The sequence below is a fragment of the Elgaria multicarinata genome, chromosome 2, assembly GCF_023053635.1.
Source record: "Elgaria multicarinata webbii isolate HBS135686 ecotype San Diego chromosome 2, rElgMul1.1.pri, whole genome shotgun sequence".
NCBI lineage: Eukaryota > Metazoa > Chordata > Lepidosauria > Squamata > Anguidae > Elgaria > Elgaria multicarinata.
Window position 1 is genome coordinate 45,834,416 of NC_086172.1, and position 21,579 is coordinate 45,855,994.

The 21,579-nt window shown below is 42.4% G+C and overlaps 2 protein-coding genes across 6 annotated transcripts in view; both read left to right on the forward strand.

Moving 5' to 3' along the window:
• LOC134392268 (sodium channel protein type 1 subunit alpha) overlaps positions 1-6,550 on the forward strand; it is a 114,683-nt gene extending 108,133 nt beyond the window's left edge. For all 5 annotated transcript variants that reach the window (XM_063116439.1, XM_063116436.1, XM_063116438.1 and 2 more), the window contains 5 exons: positions 661-714; positions 984-1,121; positions 2,937-3,041; positions 3,298-3,568; positions 4,795-6,550. In XM_063116439.1, the coding sequence (XP_062972509.1) occupies positions 661-714; positions 984-1,121; positions 2,937-3,041; positions 3,298-3,568; positions 4,795-5,966 (1,740 nt within the window). In that variant the 3' untranslated portion in view covers positions 5,967-6,550. The remainder of the gene's footprint in view (positions 1-660; positions 715-983; positions 1,122-2,936; positions 3,042-3,297; positions 3,569-4,794) is intronic.
• Positions 6,551-11,057: 4,507 nt separating this feature from the next.
• The window catches only part of TTC21B (tetratricopeptide repeat domain 21B), a 57,805-nt gene continuing 47,283 nt past the window's right edge, over positions 11,058-21,579 (forward strand). The window contains exons 1-4 of the mRNA XM_063118312.1: positions 11,058-11,195; positions 15,463-15,592; positions 17,960-18,070; positions 20,358-20,524. Of these exons, the coding sequence (XP_062974382.1) occupies positions 11,058-11,195; positions 15,463-15,592; positions 17,960-18,070; positions 20,358-20,524 (546 nt within the window). The remainder of the gene's footprint in view (positions 11,196-15,462; positions 15,593-17,959; positions 18,071-20,357; positions 20,525-21,579) is intronic.

Consider the following 21,579-nt stretch of genomic DNA (forward strand, 5'->3'; position numbering starts at 1 on the left):
TGACACATACCATATACCGCTTTCATACTGCTTTCATAGTGCTATATCCTGCTTGGTGTGGCTCCTGCCTTTTATATACCCTTATCCGCTGCAGCAGACCTGCGCATAAGTTTAATTGATGATGATGCAAGACTCCACCCACATATGCTCAAACTAATGCAGTTTCTCGTGCAGTCTGCCACACGAACGCTTCCTCCCCCCATGCATAAGCCGGTTTAATTGTCTGCGTGTCTGATAGGGGGAGCAAATCTGAATTGATGAAAACATTTTAAACTGAATTATGTTGGAAAGCGTCTCCATGTAGATGGGGTCTTAGACTGCAATCCTCTGCATACTTCCCTAGGAGTAAGCCCATCTGAAAACAATGTAGCTTGATTCTAAGTGAACATGCCCATTAGGGTTGTACTGTTATACTGCAATCCTTTGCACACATACATGGGAATAAGCCTGCTTAAATGCAGTGGGACACTTCTTAGTAAACATGCATGGCTGGATACACTGGCATGTTTAGATTCAATTCATAGAAAGCAAAGATTTTAGCTTGAACAACCCATACTTTATATGTTATTTAAAAAACGTATTACTGCTGCAATGTTTTATTGGTGATAAACACTATCTGAAGTTCAGAGTTTTATATGTTAAATATTTTTCTGGATACAGGCTACGTTTAAAGGATGGATGGATATTATGTATGCAGCAATCGATTCAAGAAATGTAAGTGCTCTGTTTTCTTGACTTTGCAAAGTCACTAGAAGTTTGTTTATGAAATATACTTGATATTAATGTAAATGTGAACATAACTTCTTTTCAAATTAAATAATGCCCTCATTGCTTTGATCACATGAGAAATTATAGGAATGCTGACAAATAAAAATGGAGATATAATCCTACAGAGATATATTTTAAATCAGTGCTATTAACGTGCATGTTTTTAGTAAAGTATTTTGTTGCAGGTTTTGCAGTCATTTTTACTTATTTTGTAGGTACAGGATCAGCCTAAGTACGAGGACAACCTTTATATGTATCTTTACTTTGTTATCTTCATAATCTTTGGATCATTCTTCACCCTGAATCTATTTATTGGTGTCATCATTGATAACTTCAATCAGCAAAAAAAGAAGATAAGTATTTATACATATCATTATAAAAGCCCACATCATAAAATGCAACTAAATCATATAAACTGATTAACTGATATAGTTAACCAAGTGGAGAGACCTACTAATGTTCACGGTTATTTGGAGCAGCACTTGCTTTACAAAACACTGAAGAACTGCATTATTGGGTTACTGAAGAGCAGCTTTTGTTGTTATTTATTTAAAATGGGTTTTTTGGGGGTTAGAACTGGAATGGAAACTGCTGGTAGAATGGATTCACACACACCCACAGCCCCCTGAATGCCTCTGAATTCTGTTGGGGGACCTTCTGGAGCAGATTTGGAGGGCCCAAGGAGGGAGGAGAGCAAGAGGAAATCTATTTGCACCATGTTGGGTTTAACCCATGGTTTATACGTACAAACAAGTAATGTTCAGTATCAATAGAATCATGGATATGAATAGTACCCATACTTCTTCCCACTTCATGCCAGTTTTTAAAATCAGCTAATATAGAATTAATTCGCTTCCCAGAAATATTAATTTATGAAATTAACAGAGACAATTCTCTTCATACATAAACTTTTAAAAAAATCAGTTTTAAATAAGAAGAATTTTCATCTGACACATAATTTGCTCACACAAATGCTAACTGATGTTGGATCATCTGCTGTTCTTCCTCTCTCCCTCTCATCACAGGAAGAGAGGGAGAATATGATTGGCTAGGAACTGCATAACCAAGGTAGTCAACTCCACTACCTTCATTTTATATAAGGATCATCTGCTAATTAATTTCATTGGAACATATCAACAGAAAACACTAGGGCTGTGCATCGTCTCGGATCCGAATCCCGAATCCGAGGTGAGGCGGGGTGATTCGGAGGACCCAGAAACAGATCTGAAGCAAGTTGGAACAGGTCCAAATTGATCCGAAGCGAGTCGGAACAGGTCCAAAGTGATTTGGATCGATTCGGCGATTCAGAGTTTGCAGGGGGAAATTGGCTGTTAACTGAGAACTTCATACTTTGATCATGCGAAGCTGTGCAACTCCAGTTCATAAAATGGAGATCTGCTGGTTCCCTTACTCAAGAGTAAATCCCACTGATTTCAACTGCATTTACATCCAAGTCATACTAAAATCTGGTGCATGCTTACCTTTGAGTAAACCCCATTGAACAGAGAGAGACTTACTTCTGAGTAATCACGTATAGAACTGACTTTTAATAGTGTGGTAACGCAGAAGCTTTTTTTAAAAAGTCTAAAACAGCAAACTGGAAAGAAGTGCTCTGCAACCCTATGCTTACTTCTGAGGCAGAAGGCTGCTGCTTTGATCACAATGTCCATAAAGGACAAGAAACAATGAACTGGAGGGGAAAGGAGAAGGGGTGGGGCGGGGCAGGCGCAATAGCAGCAGGAGAGCAAACAAGTGAAAAGAAAGTTTACATCGGTGTGCTTCCAGCGCTTATGAAATGGAGAAGTCCTGTCATGAAAGCGGAAGTCTGCTCCCGCAACAGGACTTCTGCTTGCATGACCGGACTTATTTGTTTTTTCCTCCCCACTCCAACCCCCTCAAACACACACACTTGCTGTCCCAAATCTGCTCCAACTATCTGGACCAGATTTAGGGCACGCACAGGGGTGCAGAAAGGAAGGGGAAATCTATTTTGCCAGCAGTTTCTTCCCACTGGCTGAACAACACAATTGGATACAACCCCATGGTAAAAAATCACTTAACCCCAATATTTATTTTTAGTTTGGTTATGAATATGGTATAAATGCAAGCACATTTAAAGGCCACATATGGGAACATGATTATAACCAATTTTCATGTCATGCCTTTACTTCGGAGGTCAAGACATCTTTATGACAGAAGAACAGAAAAAGTACTACAATGCAATGAAAAAACTGGGGTCTAAAAAGCCTCAAAAACCTATACCTAGACCAGGGGTAAGTGATATTTTCCAACCTTTTCCAGATTGATTCTTCAATTTTAAAAAGAGCAAATGAACGGGAGGTCACAGTGGCAATGGTCTTGGGTTATCTGCAACAGTGGACAACAATCAATATTTCATTACATTTAAAAACAGTTTGTTTTTCTGGACCCCCCCATCCCCATATGAGCACATGTATTAGCTATTTGATCTATAGAAGTTTTAATTGAACTCCCCAGCCGTCAATGAATACTCTTTTTTTTGTACTTCAGAACAAGTATCAAGGCATGGTCTTTGACTTTGTGACAAAACAAGTGTTCGACATCACTATTATGATTCTTATCTGCCTTAATATGATCACTATGATGGTGGAAACGGATGATCAAACTGATTATGCAGTGGAAGTTCTATACCGCATTAACCTGATATTCATTATCCTTTTCTCTGGAGAATGTGTCCTCAAATTAATTTCCCTGCGCTATTATTATTTCACCATCGGATGGAACATTTTTGATTTTGTGGTCGTCATTCTCTCCATTGTAGGTAAGATCCCTTATGAATAAAATGAGTCAAAACTACCTTCAGTTGTCTCCCATTTAGCTTTTTTTCTTACTCTATTTCCAACCAATACAGTTGTTCATCAACATTAATTTCCTAGCTATCTCTAGTCTACATTAATTATTGTACACCATTGTTTGACTATATTTTTCATAATTTGTATAAAAATGTGTATCATCTGTGTGAGGATATAGGTTGCACATGCCCATTTCATCTGATGAGGGAGATTCTAGATAAGTTGAAATTTCAGGTTGCTAGATCTCAATGAGTAGAATCTTAGAATGTCCTGAACAGGCTTGGTAAGCAACCTCCATTTTCTGGGTTCTCACCAAGAGGTATAGTGAAAGGAGCTAAGGGTCCTTTAAAGGAAGCCCCCACCCCATCTGGCCTATATAGCTTTCTGTTAACTCCACTTTCAGTCTATGTGCAAATTCCATCGCCAGGATTTTCTAGTTTGAATCAGCCACTTCTTACATGTCTCCAGTTAGTTAGTCCTTGGGATTACCAAAGTCAAGGTATTTCCATTTGAAGAGGAATCCAGTTTGTGTTCTGGGCTACAATGGCCTCAGTGAAACTATTCTTGGATAGTGGTTTCAAATGAACTACCATAGACAGAATGCAAAGCCAAGTCTGTGAGTAACTGTAAGAAAATGTTCTCCATCTACATATGGGATGGGATAATATAGATTTTACCAAATTGGCTTTAATAGCTATTGCACGGCTAAACCCCCATCTAGCAATGTCAAAGATAGACTCCACTTCTTCCCAGCTTGTCATTCTAGGGCTACTGAACAGTCCACCCTTCCAAAACACTCCTGCATCTACTACTCAGCTGAGCATTGGGACAAAAGTGGGTTAATCTCAAAGGTGCTACCTGGTTTAGATTTCAAAAAACAGTAGTTTTAAGATGAACACCGCTCTTCTAATGTAGAAAGGCTCAGATAACACACATCAGTTTGTGTAGGTTTAGGTCAACTGTAAAAATAAGAGAATCAACTTCTTACATTCCTGACATGTTCATACACATTGGGCAGTTTATAGCCCAATCCTATGCACGTTTACTCAAAAGCAAAACCTACTTTTTTCAATGGGACTTGCTTCTGGATCAAGTAGGATTGCAACATTAGTCCTTTAAAGCTCCTTGAAGTGAACAGGTAAATGAAGGTAAGAGAGTATAAACAATTAACCCGTACTCTATTTATTTTTAACAGGTATGTTCCTATCAGAGATCATTGAAAAATACTTTGTGTCGCCCACCTTGTTCCGAGTGATTCGGCTTGCCAGGATAGGTCGAATCCTGCGTCTGATCAAGGGCGCTAAAGGGATCCGGACTCTGCTCTTTGCCTTGATGATGTCTCTTCCTGCCTTGTTTAACATTGGTCTCCTCCTCTTCCTCGTCATGTTCATCTACGCCATATTCGGAATGTCCAACTTTGCCTACGTGAAGAGAGAAGTTGGAATTGACGACATGTTCAACTTTGAAACTTTTGGCAATAGCATGATCTGCCTCTTTATGATCACCACCTCTGCTGGCTGGGACGGCTTGCTAGCGCCCATTCTCAACAGCGGGCCGCCCGACTGTGACCCTAAAAAACCCCACCCAGGAAGCTCCGTCAAAGGAGACTGCGGCAATCCCTCCGTTGGGATTTTCTTCTTTGTCAGCTACATTATCATATCGTTCTTAGTTGTTGTAAACATGTATATTGCCGTCATTTTGGAGAACTTTGGTGTGGCGACTGAAGAAAGTGCTGAACCCTTGAGTGAGGACGACTTTGAAATGTTCTATGAGGTCTGGGAAAAGTTTGACCCAGATGCAACTCAGTTTATGGAATTTGAAAAACTCTCAGAGTTTGCAGCTGCTTTGGAACCTCCTCTTCATTTAGCTAAACCAAATAAGGTTCAGCTTATTGCAATGGATCTGCCTATGGTAAGTGGTGACAGAATTCACTGCCTTGACATCTTGTTTGCTTTCACAAAACGTGTTTTGGGGGAGAGCGGAGAGATGGACGCCCTCCGCATACAGATGGAAGAGCGTTTTATGCAATCCAATCCTTCCAAAGCCTCCTATGAGCCCATTACAACTACGTTAAAACGGAAACAGGAGGAGTTATCTGCTCTCATTATCCAACAGGCTTACAGGCGTTACCGTTTAAGACAAACAGTTCACCAAGCCTCATTTATATATAATAAAAATAAAATGGGAGGGACTGGCCAACGTATCAAAGATACACTCCTCATTGACAAGATAAATGAAAACTCTTACACAGAAAAAACAGATCTGACCATGTCAACAGCTATGTGTCCACCATCCTATGATCGTGTAACCAAGCCCATCGAAGAAAAACATGAAAAAGAAGGCAAGGATGTACAGAAGAAAAAATAAAACAAGTTAAAAATTCTGATTGGGTGACAAATTGTTTACAGCCTGTGTGAGTAATGTAGTTGTGTCAACAGGACTCCTCTAGGGGGTATATGCCAAACAGACAGTTTTTACTAATATACTGTATTCTTAAGGTCAGTGCCTATAACAAGACAGAAACCCCTCGTCATCACAATGGGACTGTATGATGTGGAAAGAATGACAGGAGGTTACTGTTTTCATTACCAGCTGACACTGCTGAAGAGGAGAGAGAAATGGCGAATCAGACTGTAGGGACCAGTAAAAGGGGTTGAAACAACTATTTTTTCTCTCTGTGTGTTAAAACATAAAACACTTAGTACAGTCAGTGTATCCACTGTTTGCATTTCAACTGCCACATTTCTCATCTTTTTACAAAAAAACAAATATCTGTGTTGGTGGATTCATCTCCCCCCCTTCTTTTTATTCACACCTTGTGACTATTTTTGTAAATGGGGTTTATGTTGGGGAAAGGGATCAGTACTACTTTACCGGTATGAGGACCAGGTGTTCTATTATATGACTCTCTTATATGCACACCAAAATGATTTGCATGGAGGCATGCTGCACTTATAGATTCATGCATGGGGGTGGGGGAAACATTACGTCACAAAGAGCAACAGGTTTTTAACAACTCTGTTAACTGTGAGGGAATACTCAGTTTGGAGGTGCTTAACCAATGTATTCATATTGTGTTACATCCAGATACGTCTTTAAATGCCTCTAAAGTCCCTTCCAATCCACAAAACTGATGGATTATTTTTGCACAGACAATGAAATCTCAGCAAGAGCTTGAGTTACTGATTTTATGTCCTTGTCCATTTCCCCTCCATGTGTGTATTTAAATCAATGTGCCCCAAAGAAAAAAAAGATGAAAACACCTGAACTGACCAAACCCCCTTTGTAGATCTGTCCCGCTTCACCCTGCAGTATTGTTTAGCCATCTTCAGCTCTCAGCAAGGTTGCCAATGTATGTCTTTAATGAACAGTCCTCTGTTGTGTAAATAGTAATTTTACCTGTGGTGCACGTTTGAGCAAATGAATAAACGACCTGAGCACATTTATTGCATCAAATATGTACCACAATAGGTTTAGTGTGCAAGCTTTCAACAGGTAAAATGATGTATTCTCTACCATTATAGATAGTTTGGATCCTATCAATGCATGTTTATATTGCCTATGCTGCTCTTCCTTCCAGCTGTCCAGAATCTTAAAATATGGGAAGCCATATGTCAGAGGTAAAGTGAAAAAAAGTGTTCAACAAGACCTCATTCCCTCATATCATTAAGCAATATTTGCAGCTACTTAAGAGATTTTTCTGTTTGACATTTTTACATTTTAAGTGACAACAAATCTGATGTATAGCCAGACTGTACAGACATGTTGCAAACTGCTAAACCTGTTGAAAATAATGTGGTTAGAATTTTATAAGCAAATATAAATATTGTAAAAATCATGTTATTTTATTTTTGAGCATTATGTACATAAAATAAGAAATGAATTTTATCTTAAGGTTGATGTTGCAGCCTTTTGGGTTACATTCTGCCCATAGCACTTTTTCATGGAAGAACTTCAGAAAATAAGAAATGAAGAAGAGACGGGTAATTGTAGCTTTCTGCTTTTTAAATTGTATTTGCAAACATTTTCAAGGTGCAATAATTCAATAATTTGTGAAGGAAATGTCACAATTCGCTTGCTTCCAAACAGCTATTCTTTGCAGTTGGAAGAGGGTGCAATGTTTTTGTTTAAATTTCTAGCAGTGCCTGCATCAGAAAATGTAGCCTTTTTCTTTCACAGAACCATGTTATTTTCCTGTTTTTATTTTTGCAGACTGTCTTTGTTCATTTGACTCACGCTTTAATAGAACTGTTACAAATATATCTTTGGTCCACTGTATTTTTTCACAGAAAAAAATAGCAAAATTATATAACCAAACACATCAGGACATTTTATGTTTCTTACACGGGATATGTTAAATATAGATTCTTTCTTTTAATAACTTATCAACTTATACTGTATTGGTGAACTGCATGCAGGAAATGCTACTAGTATCCTAAATAATGCTATACATCATTACTAATGTGCAAAAATAATAAAGATTAAATTTTTTATTGTAATTTCCCTGGCTCTTTTTCATTTGTAGGATATGAAATTCAAACTCTGATGTACTGTAAATAGGAACATGACTAAAGTGGTGATGCTAAACATTCTTCCATGGAACACAGTTCCATTAATATTAAAGAGTTTACTGCGGGAATATGGAAATAATATTGGGAAATAATGAGGCAGACATAAAAGTTGGGATTTAAACACATTTATTAATAGATCTGCAGAAAGGGTAAACCTAAGCGGGCATCTTCTTTAATTCGGCCTCACACTGTTGTTTTATCGGGTGAGACATTCACGACCTGAGAGTGGTGCCTCAAAATTTGCCATCTCCCAGGCTTCCCCTTTTGGGGTAGGGAGGCCTTCCGTGTCACCGCCCCTCATGCCATGGGGCTCCAACTCAGTGAAGAAGGTTGGCCTCAAAGGCAACCCTTATCACTGCCACCTGGGCCGTGGGGCTCGCAGCAGGGGAGCCTCAGGCATTACCAAACACCGCAATGGTGCCTCTGAATGCTCACCAACCCTGACACGCTCAAGATGCCCACACATACCTGCCTATCAGCAAATGTGACCAAATTGTTAACGCCAAATCAACCTAATTATTTCTCTCTGCCTGTCTTACAGTGTGAAGTAGGCGAAAAAACTCATAACCAATGACAAATTATGAGCAAAAAAATTCCTACTTGGCCTCCGAAAGGACAACCAGCAAGCCCACACTGCCTACAGGGAAGGAGCTGCGCTTCGAAGAGGAGGAAGGGGGGAGGGGAGAGAGCCAATATATGGGCTCAGATTTCCCCACCCCTCTCCAGTGGCTCCATGGGGAGGTCGCCTATGGCGTGTCTTCCCACCTTGTCTCCCACGCCCACCCGCAATAGCCTCCCCACACCCAGACTGTGCCAGGCGTGGAAGTAAGGCATGATTGAGAAAATCACCCCAGTTTACCAAGGGAGACATATAGGGTAGAATCCAACTAAAGTCCTATTTAAAGTAGACCCATTGAAATGAATGGGGCTTTAGTTAAACGCACTTCAGTCCCATTGAACTTGAAGTAGGACCTTACTCAGATTCTACCCCTTGATCCCATTTCTGGAGTAGATGCCATTTGTGTGGCTCCCTGTATCCAGCACTAGAGATTACATATTCAGCATTCACAGGCATAATCAAATGATCATCACTGTGACAGCCAATCTCCCAACTGTTTCAAAGGGAAAGGCTGAATCAGCAGACTAGGCTTTGGCAGCTATGCATTTGTTTTAAAATTGGGACCAGTAGGTTTGCAGCAGGAGAATAAACATGTTTGCCCCAGTCCCACATCCCCATGCACTATGCTGAATTACCCTCTGATGTTGTACTTGACTGTTGCTGGATTAGGGCCTTTAGGTAAAATAAATTTAATTTTGAACATTTACAGACAATTTTATTCAATTAAAATACCTCCCCCTTCCTTTGGAATGGAAACAGGGCAGCCCTTCAAAAACAATGAGAAATCCAGGATTTTACGGTAACTGTAATTGTGCAGATGCGTGACCATGCAGAAATGCAAGGAAGCTGAAGACTGCAGTTCTTGCTCATTGCACACAGGCCATTGTAAAATATATTATTTATTTCATTAATTTTTAAACATTTGAAAGCATAAAGATGGCTTTATGAAGTCAATGGAGCACAAGGCTTCTGCATGCAGCCGAGTGCTGGTTATAGGATGGCCACGTCTCCTGTTTTCTACAGAATAGTCCAGAGGATTGCCCTCTACGTGAAGCTGTCCTCTACTTGAATTACTGTCCTGTCCAATTCCCGGTTAAAGACAAGGAACTGTTGCTCATCAACAGGTAGCACCTAAAAAGCAGACTGAACACACAGGTCTCCTGGTCACAGGATTACACACTATGGTGAACTGTGCTGTATTTCTATTTAAATTATCATAAATATTTCTAAATTTGCATCTATACATATACATTAGCATATGCAAATGTTACGAAAATCCTTGTCCTCCATTTTGGACATGCATTTCTTCTTTTTTTGGCAATTCATAGGTTGCCCTTCTACTGCTAGGTTTGAGTTGGAAAGAGGAATTACAGGGCAATTTAAGTAGATTGACATTGGCTGCAATGGATGAAGAGTGTTTTGTATGGAGAAAATTTAAACCAAACTCCGTCCCATCGCTAACCTGTAAATTTTAACAAGACTGTCATACTCTATTCTCTCAGCCATAACGACCCCACCCCCTTAGCTAGGCTAAAGTCCTTCATTGTGACATCATTTTCAATGGCCAGGAGTGTGAAGGTACTGGCAGGTGAAGCCCGTGAAGGTACTGGCAGGTGATGGTATTGGTAGACGAAGCCAATGAAGCTACTGGCAGGCGAAGCCGTTGAAGGTACTGGCAGGAGAAGCTACTGGCAGGCAAAACAGGTGAAGGTACTGGCAGGTGAAGCTACTGGCAGGCGAAGCCAGTGAAGCTATGAAAGTCTGGATGGTGTGAATAGAGGTGCTACTGAAGGTCGTAGTAGCCAGCCAGCCAGTCATGGGCACTGACTCCACCCCCTGCACTGGTCTCAAATCCCAAGGCATCCATTCTGGGCATGTTGGCTTGAACTGCAATAGACATGCTGAGTCATCTGAATGTTTTCCTTCTGGACAGGCTGGGTAGTTCTTTGGCAGGTGGGGGTGGCTGCTGGACTCTCTCCTTTGGAGGAGGGGTGTGCTCTCATACCTGAGTGTTTTTGAGTCGAGGTCACTTGGGAGTGGGTGGTTTTTCAGGAAGTTTTTCAAATCTTTTGATTGCCCATGCAACCGCCTTGTTTTCCGGTCATTAGTCGGGCAAGGGTGTGGAGGTTTCTGATGCTTTTTCCCTGAGCCACTCAACAACGGCTATGTCAATGATAGCGTCTATAAGTTTGTCACTTTCTGCGAAAGCTGCTTTGACGACGACTTTGAGACCATAGGCTTGATCTCAGCCACTCGTACTTGCTCGCCATGCAGTTCCAGACGCAGGCTCATGTGGGTGGCAGCAGGAATAAACGCACCAAAGTTAGTCCAACACCACAAGACCCAGTCCTCTTGGCTCTGACGAGTACAGTTGGCAGCAGTCTCAGGGCCCAGCTTTCCAAAAAGGTAAGTGCATGTATATGTATAAAAGTTGACCGGGTGAAGAACTTGCTCATTATGGATATTATGCTTGTAACAAGGCTTAATCAAACCACTCAGGTCTTCCAGAGGAAGAGTAAAAGTCTCAGTCGCCCACTGGCTACAGGCTTGCTTCAAGTAACGAGTAAAGTTGTAGTTACTTACAGGACCACTGCTGGCAGACGAGCAGCTAAGGGCAGAAGAGCCGCTAGCAAAGCGCGTTCCCCATCCTGCTGCCCTGCAGAGGTGTTGACCCACTCGAGTCTACTCAAGTACATTTGCATAAGGGTAAGAACAATGAGTTAGATCCAGACGTAGTCAAATTTAGAATAGACCCATTTAAATCAATTGGACAAGTTAGTCATGAGTGAAATACATCCCATTGATTTCAATGAAGTTACTCTCCGCATGAGTAAGTCTGAATCCAATCTTTTTTTTAAAGCAAGAAAGCAAGTTTTGGGGCAGTGTGCAGGTGTCATAGCAAGCATCACCCCTCCTCTATGTGAGAGAATAGGGGAAAGCCTCTTTTAAGATGGTGCTTCCTACCTGCATTTTTTATAAGTACTAATTTTAAAAAGTTGTTTTTAAATTATATGTAACATACTTTTAAATCACCCAGTAACATAAGTTCTCTGGGCAGTGCACACTACATTCGAAATATGCAGTACAAAGATTAAAACAAAAATATATTTGCCTAATTAATCAGGAGCACCTTTTTAGTTGAGTTAAAAACTAGTAATCAATCTATCTAGCCAATGACTCGAAAAACATTGCTGTCCTAATAACAGAATAAAACAAGAAGTGTTCATTGCTTAAGAGCCACACATAGCAATCCAACTGGCTATGGTTGTTGTTTTACTTCTTTGGTGTAGGAGGTCATGATGCTGTTAATAATAATAATATATTTATTTGTTACCCGCCTCTCCCTCCACAAAACCCACAAAGAGAACCCATGGTTTGTTGTTGGGTTGCGAACCGTAGGTTGTTCATGATTAACAAACCATGGTTTGTTAGCACAATTGGGCTCACACAATACAACACCCCACATTTGAACAATCACTGTTCAATGACAAGCCATATTCAAGCTTTTTCATGTTGCTTGAACCCAGGCAGGATCTACACTACTGCTTTATATACACTACTGCTTTAGAACCCAGGCAGGATCTACACAACTGTTGGGGCCCGTGACACATTCCATATACTGTTTTCAAACTGCATTCAAAGTGTTATCCTGCTTGGTGTAGATCTGGCTCCAGTCACAGTGTACAGTCATGACTACTACTAACTCCCATGCATCAAGCAAGATGGGTTTGGGTGGAAATTTCCAGAGCTTCAGCTGGAACATAGAACTCAAGCTTCAATCAAAGAGACTATCTGAGGTTTCAATGGGAGCAGCTTGCCTCCCTGCCAAAAATTTCCCACGATAACCAATGGGAATCGTCTTTATTCCCTTCCCATTTCACCCTGCACACACCTTGAAACTCCATTTCAAATCTTCCAAGTCTTTATTGTTTAGCCCAGCCTTACCCAATCTGCTGCCTTACAGCTGTGTTGGACTAAGAAGCAGCTGGACAACCATCTGTCAGGTATGCTTTAGCGTGGATTCCTGCATTGAGCCCCAGGGGGGTTGGACTCGATGGCCTTATAGGCCCTTTCCAACTCTACTATTCTATGATTCTATGTCGCCCAGAATCCAGGGGATTCTGCGAATGGTAGTCCAGCACATCTGGAGAGCACCTGGTTGGGGAAGGCTGGCTTAGCCGAAAGGCATCGCCTATTCTGCCGTGCGCTCCGTGCAGTGGAAAACATTCGAAGCGTCCCTCTGATAATGCGTCTTTCTTATCCGGGAAAACTTCTGCCATAACCCACGCGTGAAGTCTTCAAGGGGCCAGCGGAATCTCCGTTGTTTTTGCCGCACACAGACGCAGAGGGCTGCCCCTCCCGACAGCCACGGAAAGGCATCCCTCCTCCTCCCCGCCTCTCCTCAGGCCCCACCCACAGCCGCTGACGCGCGGGGACGATGCGCTTGTATTGGCAACGCGCGTCGCTAAAGCTGGCTGCGGCTGCTTCCGGGGGCCATGGAGTCTTCCCTGCTGCAGGTTTGTCCCAGGAGCGCGCCCTCCCCTCCGCTGACCGGGCATTTCCCCCTTCGCGTCGCAGCGCCTCCCTTTTGCCCCCTTCTTGCATCCCTCCTTTTGCCTCTCCGCCTTTGGGCGCAGCCCCCAGATCTCGGGGAACGGAGCCAGCAGGAGGTGGGCGAGGGAAGCCCGCCGCACCAGCGCCTTCCCTTCTGGCATCTTTATATGAAATAGCAGGAATGATGCGATGGGGCTTTCTCCCCACATTGGAGCAGCAGCAGCGTTGCCGGCACCTATTTAGAGCTGGCGTTAGGGGCTCGGCTGCTCAGCCGGTATAATAATGTGCGGTCCTTTCTTTTTCTCTCCCTCCAACGCGTAGTTTAGGGTAGCCTTCCCCACCCTGATGCCCTCCAGATGCTTTGAACTACAGCTCCCAGAATTCCCTACCATTAGCCACACTAGGAAAAGCACACCCACACACCCAATTGATCCAGGCCAGTTACGACGACTGCAGGAAACACCCGTGTTTCTGAGCTGAACGGATATAATGTCTTCTCATGCACGTGTGTGTACATGTTTCTCTAAACACTCCCTTACACATGACTAGCGACAATGCTGCACATTAGGGAGCAGCAGTCAATCGGGGCTCTCTCCTATATATGTCCACTTTATATAAGCTTGCTTTCTTTATACTTTAGCAATGGCTCATATACTGCGCAACAAGAAATCTGGGTTTCCCACAAAACATACAGCCAACAGGGAGCTGCAGTGATTTCCATCACCCTGAGGAGTGTAGCTATAACTTAATACGGCCCTGCTTTTCACATCCTACAAGCACACATGTACACAGGCAACACAATAAGTGCATTTGCAAGAAAGCTAAGGTGAGTGCACGCCTCCCGTATCTGCGTAGAGCCATCCTTCCATGTGCCGGGCAAGTAGCTTCTGCTCTCAGCCACACTCCTGAATATATGGAACATGTCGTGTGTGAAGCAGCATTTGTTTACTGACAAAAATACCAGTGCATATGAACGTATCATGTAAGATGTGAATCAGCAATAAAATAGTTGGATTGTTCTTGGTGCTAAACTTAGCCCTCATCCAGTACTAACATTACAATAAGTAGAGTGTGGAGGGATATAGTGTTTCTGTAGGTTGGATATTTTACTTCTCTTTGCTACTTAAAAAATACTGAGGGGAAATGCCCACGGCAGTGCTAGGGCCCATATTAGAGAACTAAATGTATAAATATATTAAGGAAAAGGCTTTTTGACTGACAGGAGTATAGTCTTGCTGCCATTCATTTTTTTGCAATGTGTGAAATTTTCACTCCTGTTATTTTTATTTTTATTATTTACATTTATGTCCCATCTTTTTTCCTCTTGCAAGGAATTCAGAACCCTTTGCTACATGCATAGGTTCTACATTCTACTACGTTCTGGCATTCCTCAGCAGGTGGACTGATGTAGAAATGATTCCTTGAAAGAAGGAAGTTTGAAAACCTCCGCTATGAGGGTAGAAAGCAGTGATTTAAACTGTACATTCAAGGCCATCCAAGAGAACTAGAATGGGTTGGAGCTAGAATAAAGTTAGCTGGCTCTACCAATAAGATTGAATGTCTGGTAGCTGTCTTAGATTTTTAGGAAGGAGCAGAGAGACAGGCCATGGCTAGACCAGGCCTATATCCTGGCATTGTCCCTGTGCATCCAAATGACACACAGGGGATCCCGGGAGCAGTCCATTTGCCTGGGATAATCCTTAAGTCTAGCTAAGGCCATAGCTTGAATAATGTTGCTACTTCAAAAGGAGAAAAGTTTTAAAAAATACTGTGTTCTCTGTGTTTATTATACAAAGGGACAATGCTTTTGAAAAGCACCGTACCTCATGACAGCTATGAGTATTTACATGACATAAGTAGAGAAAGATTTTGTTATTTGTCTTGAATATAGAAAGAATCCATCAGGTTTCATGATGAAGAAGAAACGTTTCTTTTCCAGGCAGCAAACAATACAGAATGCTAACTCTTCCAACTCCCCACCCCGTTTTATTATTTATTTTATGTATTTTTCACATTAATATACTGCCCCATAGCCGAAGCTCTCTGGGCGGTTTACAAAGGTTTTATTAGGGTACTCCCCTGCTTGATCGTGCTAACCAAAGTAACCATTTCCTTTCAGGCTTTAATTAATTATTATTGCCAGGAAGGCTATTTTCGTCATGTTCAAACAGTTGCCAGTGAAGGCCTTAAGATGTTCGGCAATGACCCAGTGTTCCTTTTCTACCGTACTTATGGCATACTCATGGAAGGTAACCATTTACTGAGTGTCTCTTGAAAGTTTTAAATGTTGTTTCTTGCCTAAAGGCACAGCTGCTGCCCAGATTGTTTTCATGAAATGGAACTGATTTTTACCGCTCAATCTTTGGCAGATTGACTTGGAAGGAAGTTTTGCTGTATTCAGTGGGGGTTGCACCCAGTAAAAACTGCATAAGATTGCAGCTTCAAACAATTGCTTATTCTTTGCCATGTTTTAAAGGTCTATTACGGTAGCACCTAAAGTTGTGTAGGGAAACATTTGATCTGGAAGTAAAACACACATGTAGCCAGCATTGTGTATGGGGCTGGCTTCAGGTTTTTGAGGGCCATTGGGCAAGATATCCTTAATGGGCCTGCTCTCTCAGTGAGTCTATGGCTGAGTTCGGACAACACGGTAATCAACTGGGGGGTGGGTGTAATAGGAACAGAATGGGAAACAACCGTTGATTAGCGTGTCGTCCGAACTCAGCCTATCTTTGTTACCAGCTCCTGTTGATCCTCCTCCTTTCCCCCATCATTGCTATCACTTGATTACTTGACAGGCAGAGAGCCAGTGAGCAAGGAGGCAGTGACATCTACTGCTCCTCCTCCCTGTCACCACTACCATTGTACCAGTGAGAGGAAGGTGGACAAGCAGGTTGCAGGAGTGAAGATTATGCAACTACAGGGGGTTCTTAGCAGCAGGCCCCTGCTGGGTTGCGGGCCCATGGCACGTGCCCAACCATGCTTACCTTTGACGCCAGCCCTAATTGTGTGATAGTATTGGGAAGTGGTCCTGGATGTGAGAGAACTAGTCAGATCCTTGCTTAGCTATGAAGTTCATTGGATGAGATGCACTTTTTTCAACCAAACCCTGATCATTTGTATTTTATGTAAGGATAAAAAAGTGAGAATATTATGTAACCTGTGAAGTTTATAGACCTCAAAGAAAATAAGTTCTCATGAATAGCCACGTATGTGTTTTTTGTTTTGCTTTTTTACTCCTTATTACCTAAAATGCAGGTGCTGGGAAGACCTGAGGCTGCAATCCTACGTACACATACCTGGGAGTAAGCCCGGTGAACACACTGGGGCTTACTGTTAAGTAAACATGCCTAGGAGTACTTTGTTTTTTCCACTAATATGACCTCCCTCACTGCTGTGGTAGCTGAGAGACTCCTGTTGCAAGTGAAGGGACTTATTGATTTGTCAACCCTATAGTTGGTCCTTCTTCCAAGTTGCTCAGAGCATCTTGTGGAAGTAGTCTGGGATCCAGTGAAGACCACCAGGTGAGCTTTACAGCTGCCTGGAGGACTGAAGATGACTTTGTTACCTCAAAACCCCGTGTTCTAGCCACTGCAAAGGAAGAGCATAAAACATCACTGTTCCTTGCAGTTATTCAGCTGAGGCAGGAATTACAAGGGGTTGGATCAGAAAACAAAAAAATTTAAGGAAGTTTCCTGTCCTCCATTCCCCCCACGCTGCCCGCACAGCCTGCAACCACAGGTGACCTCCTGAAAAGCTTCTCCAGAGTGTCGGGGACCCTTCCTGCAAACAAGAAGCTACTTTTTACTGAGTGAGACCATTGGTGTCTCTAGCTCAGTATTGTCTATACTGACTGGCCGCTGCTCTCCAGGCTTTTGGCAGACCTGGAGTGCCAGGGATTGAACCTGGGACCTTTGGCACGTGCATGTTCTACTCCTGGGCTACAGCCTGTGTTCCATTCCACAGGGGAGGCCACTGGAGAAGAAGGAATCACCCCAAATTGGGCTTGGATCTGAAGATAAGTTAACATAAGGAAGTTCATGGAAGGAAAATTTCTTATCCTCTCCTTTCCATAGCAGCCCGCTGCATCATATCCCATATTGTTCAGGAGGGCATTCTGACCCTCCACTTTTTGGTGGGTCATGGGTGGCTTCAGGTGGAGGATTGGATAAGAAACATTCCTACCATGAACTTCCTTAATGTAATTTACTGTAGTATTTAAGTCAAGGTGTGTAAGGTGGAGTGATGATTTATTCTTTTCCTTTGCAGTCCTCTCTCTCATGATAAGATGATTCCTCTTTATGAAAGGAGGGACACTGTAAGATTTTCTATGGCTGGACTCTACTTTCTTTAGTGTCTCCTGAATATTAATACTTTTGGTAATAATACTTCCGGTATTTTGTACCAATACCTGTAAGATTGAGAATATGCATTTATTGCAATTCTTCAAAATGTGAAATTCCCATTTTAATTCCCGTCAGTCTGCCTGTGTATAAACATATATGCCGTGAGATCTTTTAATTATATTAGTGATGGTAATGTACTTAACAACTGAGATGAGTAGACTGGTGAAGCACAAAAAAATGTTGCTTACTGTCTTGAATACATTTCCTTAGGGCACATTCAACAGGCTCTTCTCGATCTTGAATCTATGAAAAACAAGCAGGATGTTTCCCTTTGCACACTGATGGCACTGATCTATGCCCATAAAAAGAGCCCAAATCCAGGTAAAGTTTCAGTTATCTATATAAGTAATAAAGCCATGTGGACCCTGAATTGTTATGTCGTTGTGCATGCTTGTTTACTTCTCTTTCTAGTTTAATACAGAAATATAAGTGGGATCTGCAACAAAATTTTGCAGTGCATTCTCGCCTTCCAATAGGAATGCTCCTGTTTGGTCTTCCAACCAGCCATGCCCCCCTCCAGCAGGGCATTCCATTTCCCACCCACCCCACCCCCATTTTTCTTTTTTCTATTCCATTTGCCACTCAGGCATTCCATGGATACTGAACTTGCTCAGTACCCATTGGGCTACTTCCGAGGGTGTGTGAAACTAACCCCCTTAGTTTCAGGGGGTTACAAGGTTATTATTTTTTGTACTTCTGCAAACCTCAGAGTTCCCCTGAGGATGCTAATGTCTCCCTCTTGTTTCTCAGTGGCCCAGTTTTGCCTGTTGGCATTTACCACCTGAGTTTGCTTTGTGAGGGAGTGATTGTAACCTAGCTGCCTATTTGCTACCGGACTGAATTTAAGGTTCTAGTACTGATGTACAAAGCCCTAAACAAGTTGGGACCCCAATACCTGAAGGTGCACTTCTCCCCTATCAACCTGCCCAGTCACTGAGGTCATCTGACAGCATGCTCCTGGTGGTTCCACATGGATCTGTGATCTGATTGGAGACCACCAGGAGAAGAGCCTTTAGTGTCGTGGACCCCTTCCTATGGAATTCCCTGACTTTTGAGGTCAGGCACGGGCCAATCTTGTATTCCTTCCGGTGCCTTCTGAAAACATTGTTGTTCCAGGAAGCTTTCCGTCAATGACCAGCCATAGTTTTATTTGCACAGTGTTTCTTTTTAAAATGTATTTTAATGTGTTTTTATTCTGTTTGTTCACCACTCTGAAATTCTTGACCATTTACAATAAATATTGTAAATGAATAAATAACCTGTCCTGAGCTTTTTGGATGGGATGAAATCTGAGATACTTTTTGATGGAGTGTAGAGGCAGCATCCTATTTGATGCGATCGTTAACATACATTGGGTTGCACTAGAATACGCAACCTCTAGTGTAATAGCATTTGAAACTGGGTTTGGGTTTTTTACCTTTGAAACTGGGTTTGGGATTGTAGCCCATCACTGCAGTCCTGTACCCTGTTTCTTGAGAGCATATCCCATTGAACCCAGTGGAGCTTACTTCTGTGTAAACATGTAGAGGATTGTAGCCTAAGGTGCAATCCTATACACTTATCTAGGAAGAAGTCCTACTGAACTCAATGGGACATACAAAGTAAACTTGCACAGGATTGTGCTGAAACTCTGTCATTCAGAAATGTCATACAACTAAACACTGGACATGTTGGGCCTGTATACATTGACATTACATAATGGCATTTGATAGAGTTTTATTGCTTCAAATATTTCCCCCTTAACCTTTGATCCATTGTGTTGTTGTTTATTCGTTCAGTCGTTTCCAACTCTTCGTGACTTCATGGACCAGCCCACGCCAGAGCTTTCTGTCGGCTGTCGCCACCCCTAGCTCCCCCAAGGTCAAGGCTGTCACCTCCAGAATATCATCCATCCATCTTGCCCTCGGTCGGCCCCTCTTCCTTTTGCCTTCCACTTTCCCTAGCATCAGCCTCTTCTCCAGGGTCTCCTGTCTTCTCATTATGTGGCCAAAGTACTTCAGTTTTGCCTTTAATACCATTCCTTCAAGTGAGCAGTTTGGCTTTATTTCCTGGAGTATGGACTGGTTTGATCTTCTTGCAGTCCAAGGGGGAATCCAACCTTGTGAATTTCTGTATATGAAAAAGTTAGCAGTTTTTTTGGCTACAATTTGTTGTTGGCTGCCAGCCCTATTCCTACTCCACCACTGCATGTGTGATCAGCTATGATATAATGAAGTGTTACAAGGTAGGGGACACTTTGCTCCTATGAAGGAAGTGAAATGTCACTTTGGGGAAGAACTCAAAATGATTAGGGATAGGACTAGCTAGTGCTGCTGGCCGAAAGTTGCTGCAGATGCCGGAAGAATAGATGGACAGGCTAAGGGCAGGCCCCCTGTCAGGAGTGGATTTCTTGCAGTGACAGGAGGTTGGACTAAAACACAGTTGAGCCTCCCAACTCGATGATTCTTTTTGGCCTTGGCAACATTCTGCTGTGGTAGTGTTTTGTTTCTGCTGTGTAACATTTTGCAGTAAAACTGTATAAATCGAAAGCACTGTTCAGTGACAAGCCATTTCTGGACACAGACTATACAATTTAAATAACTGCTATTTTTTTACTACTTTGTTTCAGATCGTGAAATCATCGTGGAGCTAGATGGAAAACTGAAGGAGCACCGCAAGACAGCAGGACAGCAGGCCTTGTATTTTGCAGGCTTATTCTTGTGGCACATTGGCCGCCACGAGAAAGCCCGCGAATATGTTGACAGAATGATCAAGATTTCTAATGGCAGTAAAGAGGTAACCCATTTCCCATAGTCACACTTCATATCTGTAAGCCTGCTCGCTGTAAAACAAGACTTGTTAGCCCTCAGCTATGTTGACTCATGCTGCATATCATAGCCAATTATGACTGCTTCATTTAACACTCAAGGAACGTTTTGGCGGAGTCAGTACTGTTAAACACGGGGCTGATGATTTCTCTTTAGTTAGCTGTTAAGCAAGTCTGGTTCATTAAGTGAAATGAGTCAGTGGCCAATAGCATTATTTGAGGCAGCTAAGCAGTCTAATGGTTCTGGATCTCAGATGCTCCCAGTGTTTGGTTTTTTTGTCTTACTCTAAGATACCATGTTCCCTGCATGAATATAGTTACGTTCCATGCGTTATATCTAATGGTGGCTTTGGCTTAGCACAGGTGTGGGCTCAAATCTGGGCCCTACCTCCTACCCTGCCCCCCGCACGGCCCCCACAGTCTCCCACTGCTGCACTACTGACATTCATTTTGTCCTTTGTACCCTTCTGTGGTAGTTTGCTGTGGAAAATCGGTGGCTAATTGGCAGTTTTCTTCTGCTGCTACACCCTGCAGATTTCTGTAAGGTGGCAGCAAGAGTGTGGCCCACAAGGGATATCCTGAGGTGAAAATGGCCCCTTGACCTCCTGAGGTGGCCCACTCCTGCCTTAGAGGAAAGCACTAAACGTGGGTCTGGAAGGTTCGTGTTGAGCCACTAGTGGGCCTTGGACAAGCTTGGAGGTATTTCTCAGTTTGTGAAATGGAGGAAGTGATCTCTTTCACATGGGGTTTGTAAGGATAAATGTAGTTTAAACAAACTATAACCTGTATACGTTTTCACATGTATAAACCCACTTTCCCTACTAGCAACCCTGTGGGGTAGGGGCAAGATTAGACCTGGCTTCATACAGTAGTGGGATGGGGGAAGGCGAAAAAAGCTGCCCACAGCCTAGCATGTGGTACCTTCAGCCCACCTTTTATTTATTTATTTATTTATTTATTTATTTATATAGCACCATCAATGTACATGGTGCACCTGGACCCCTTTTCCCTAAGGGGGTGAGGG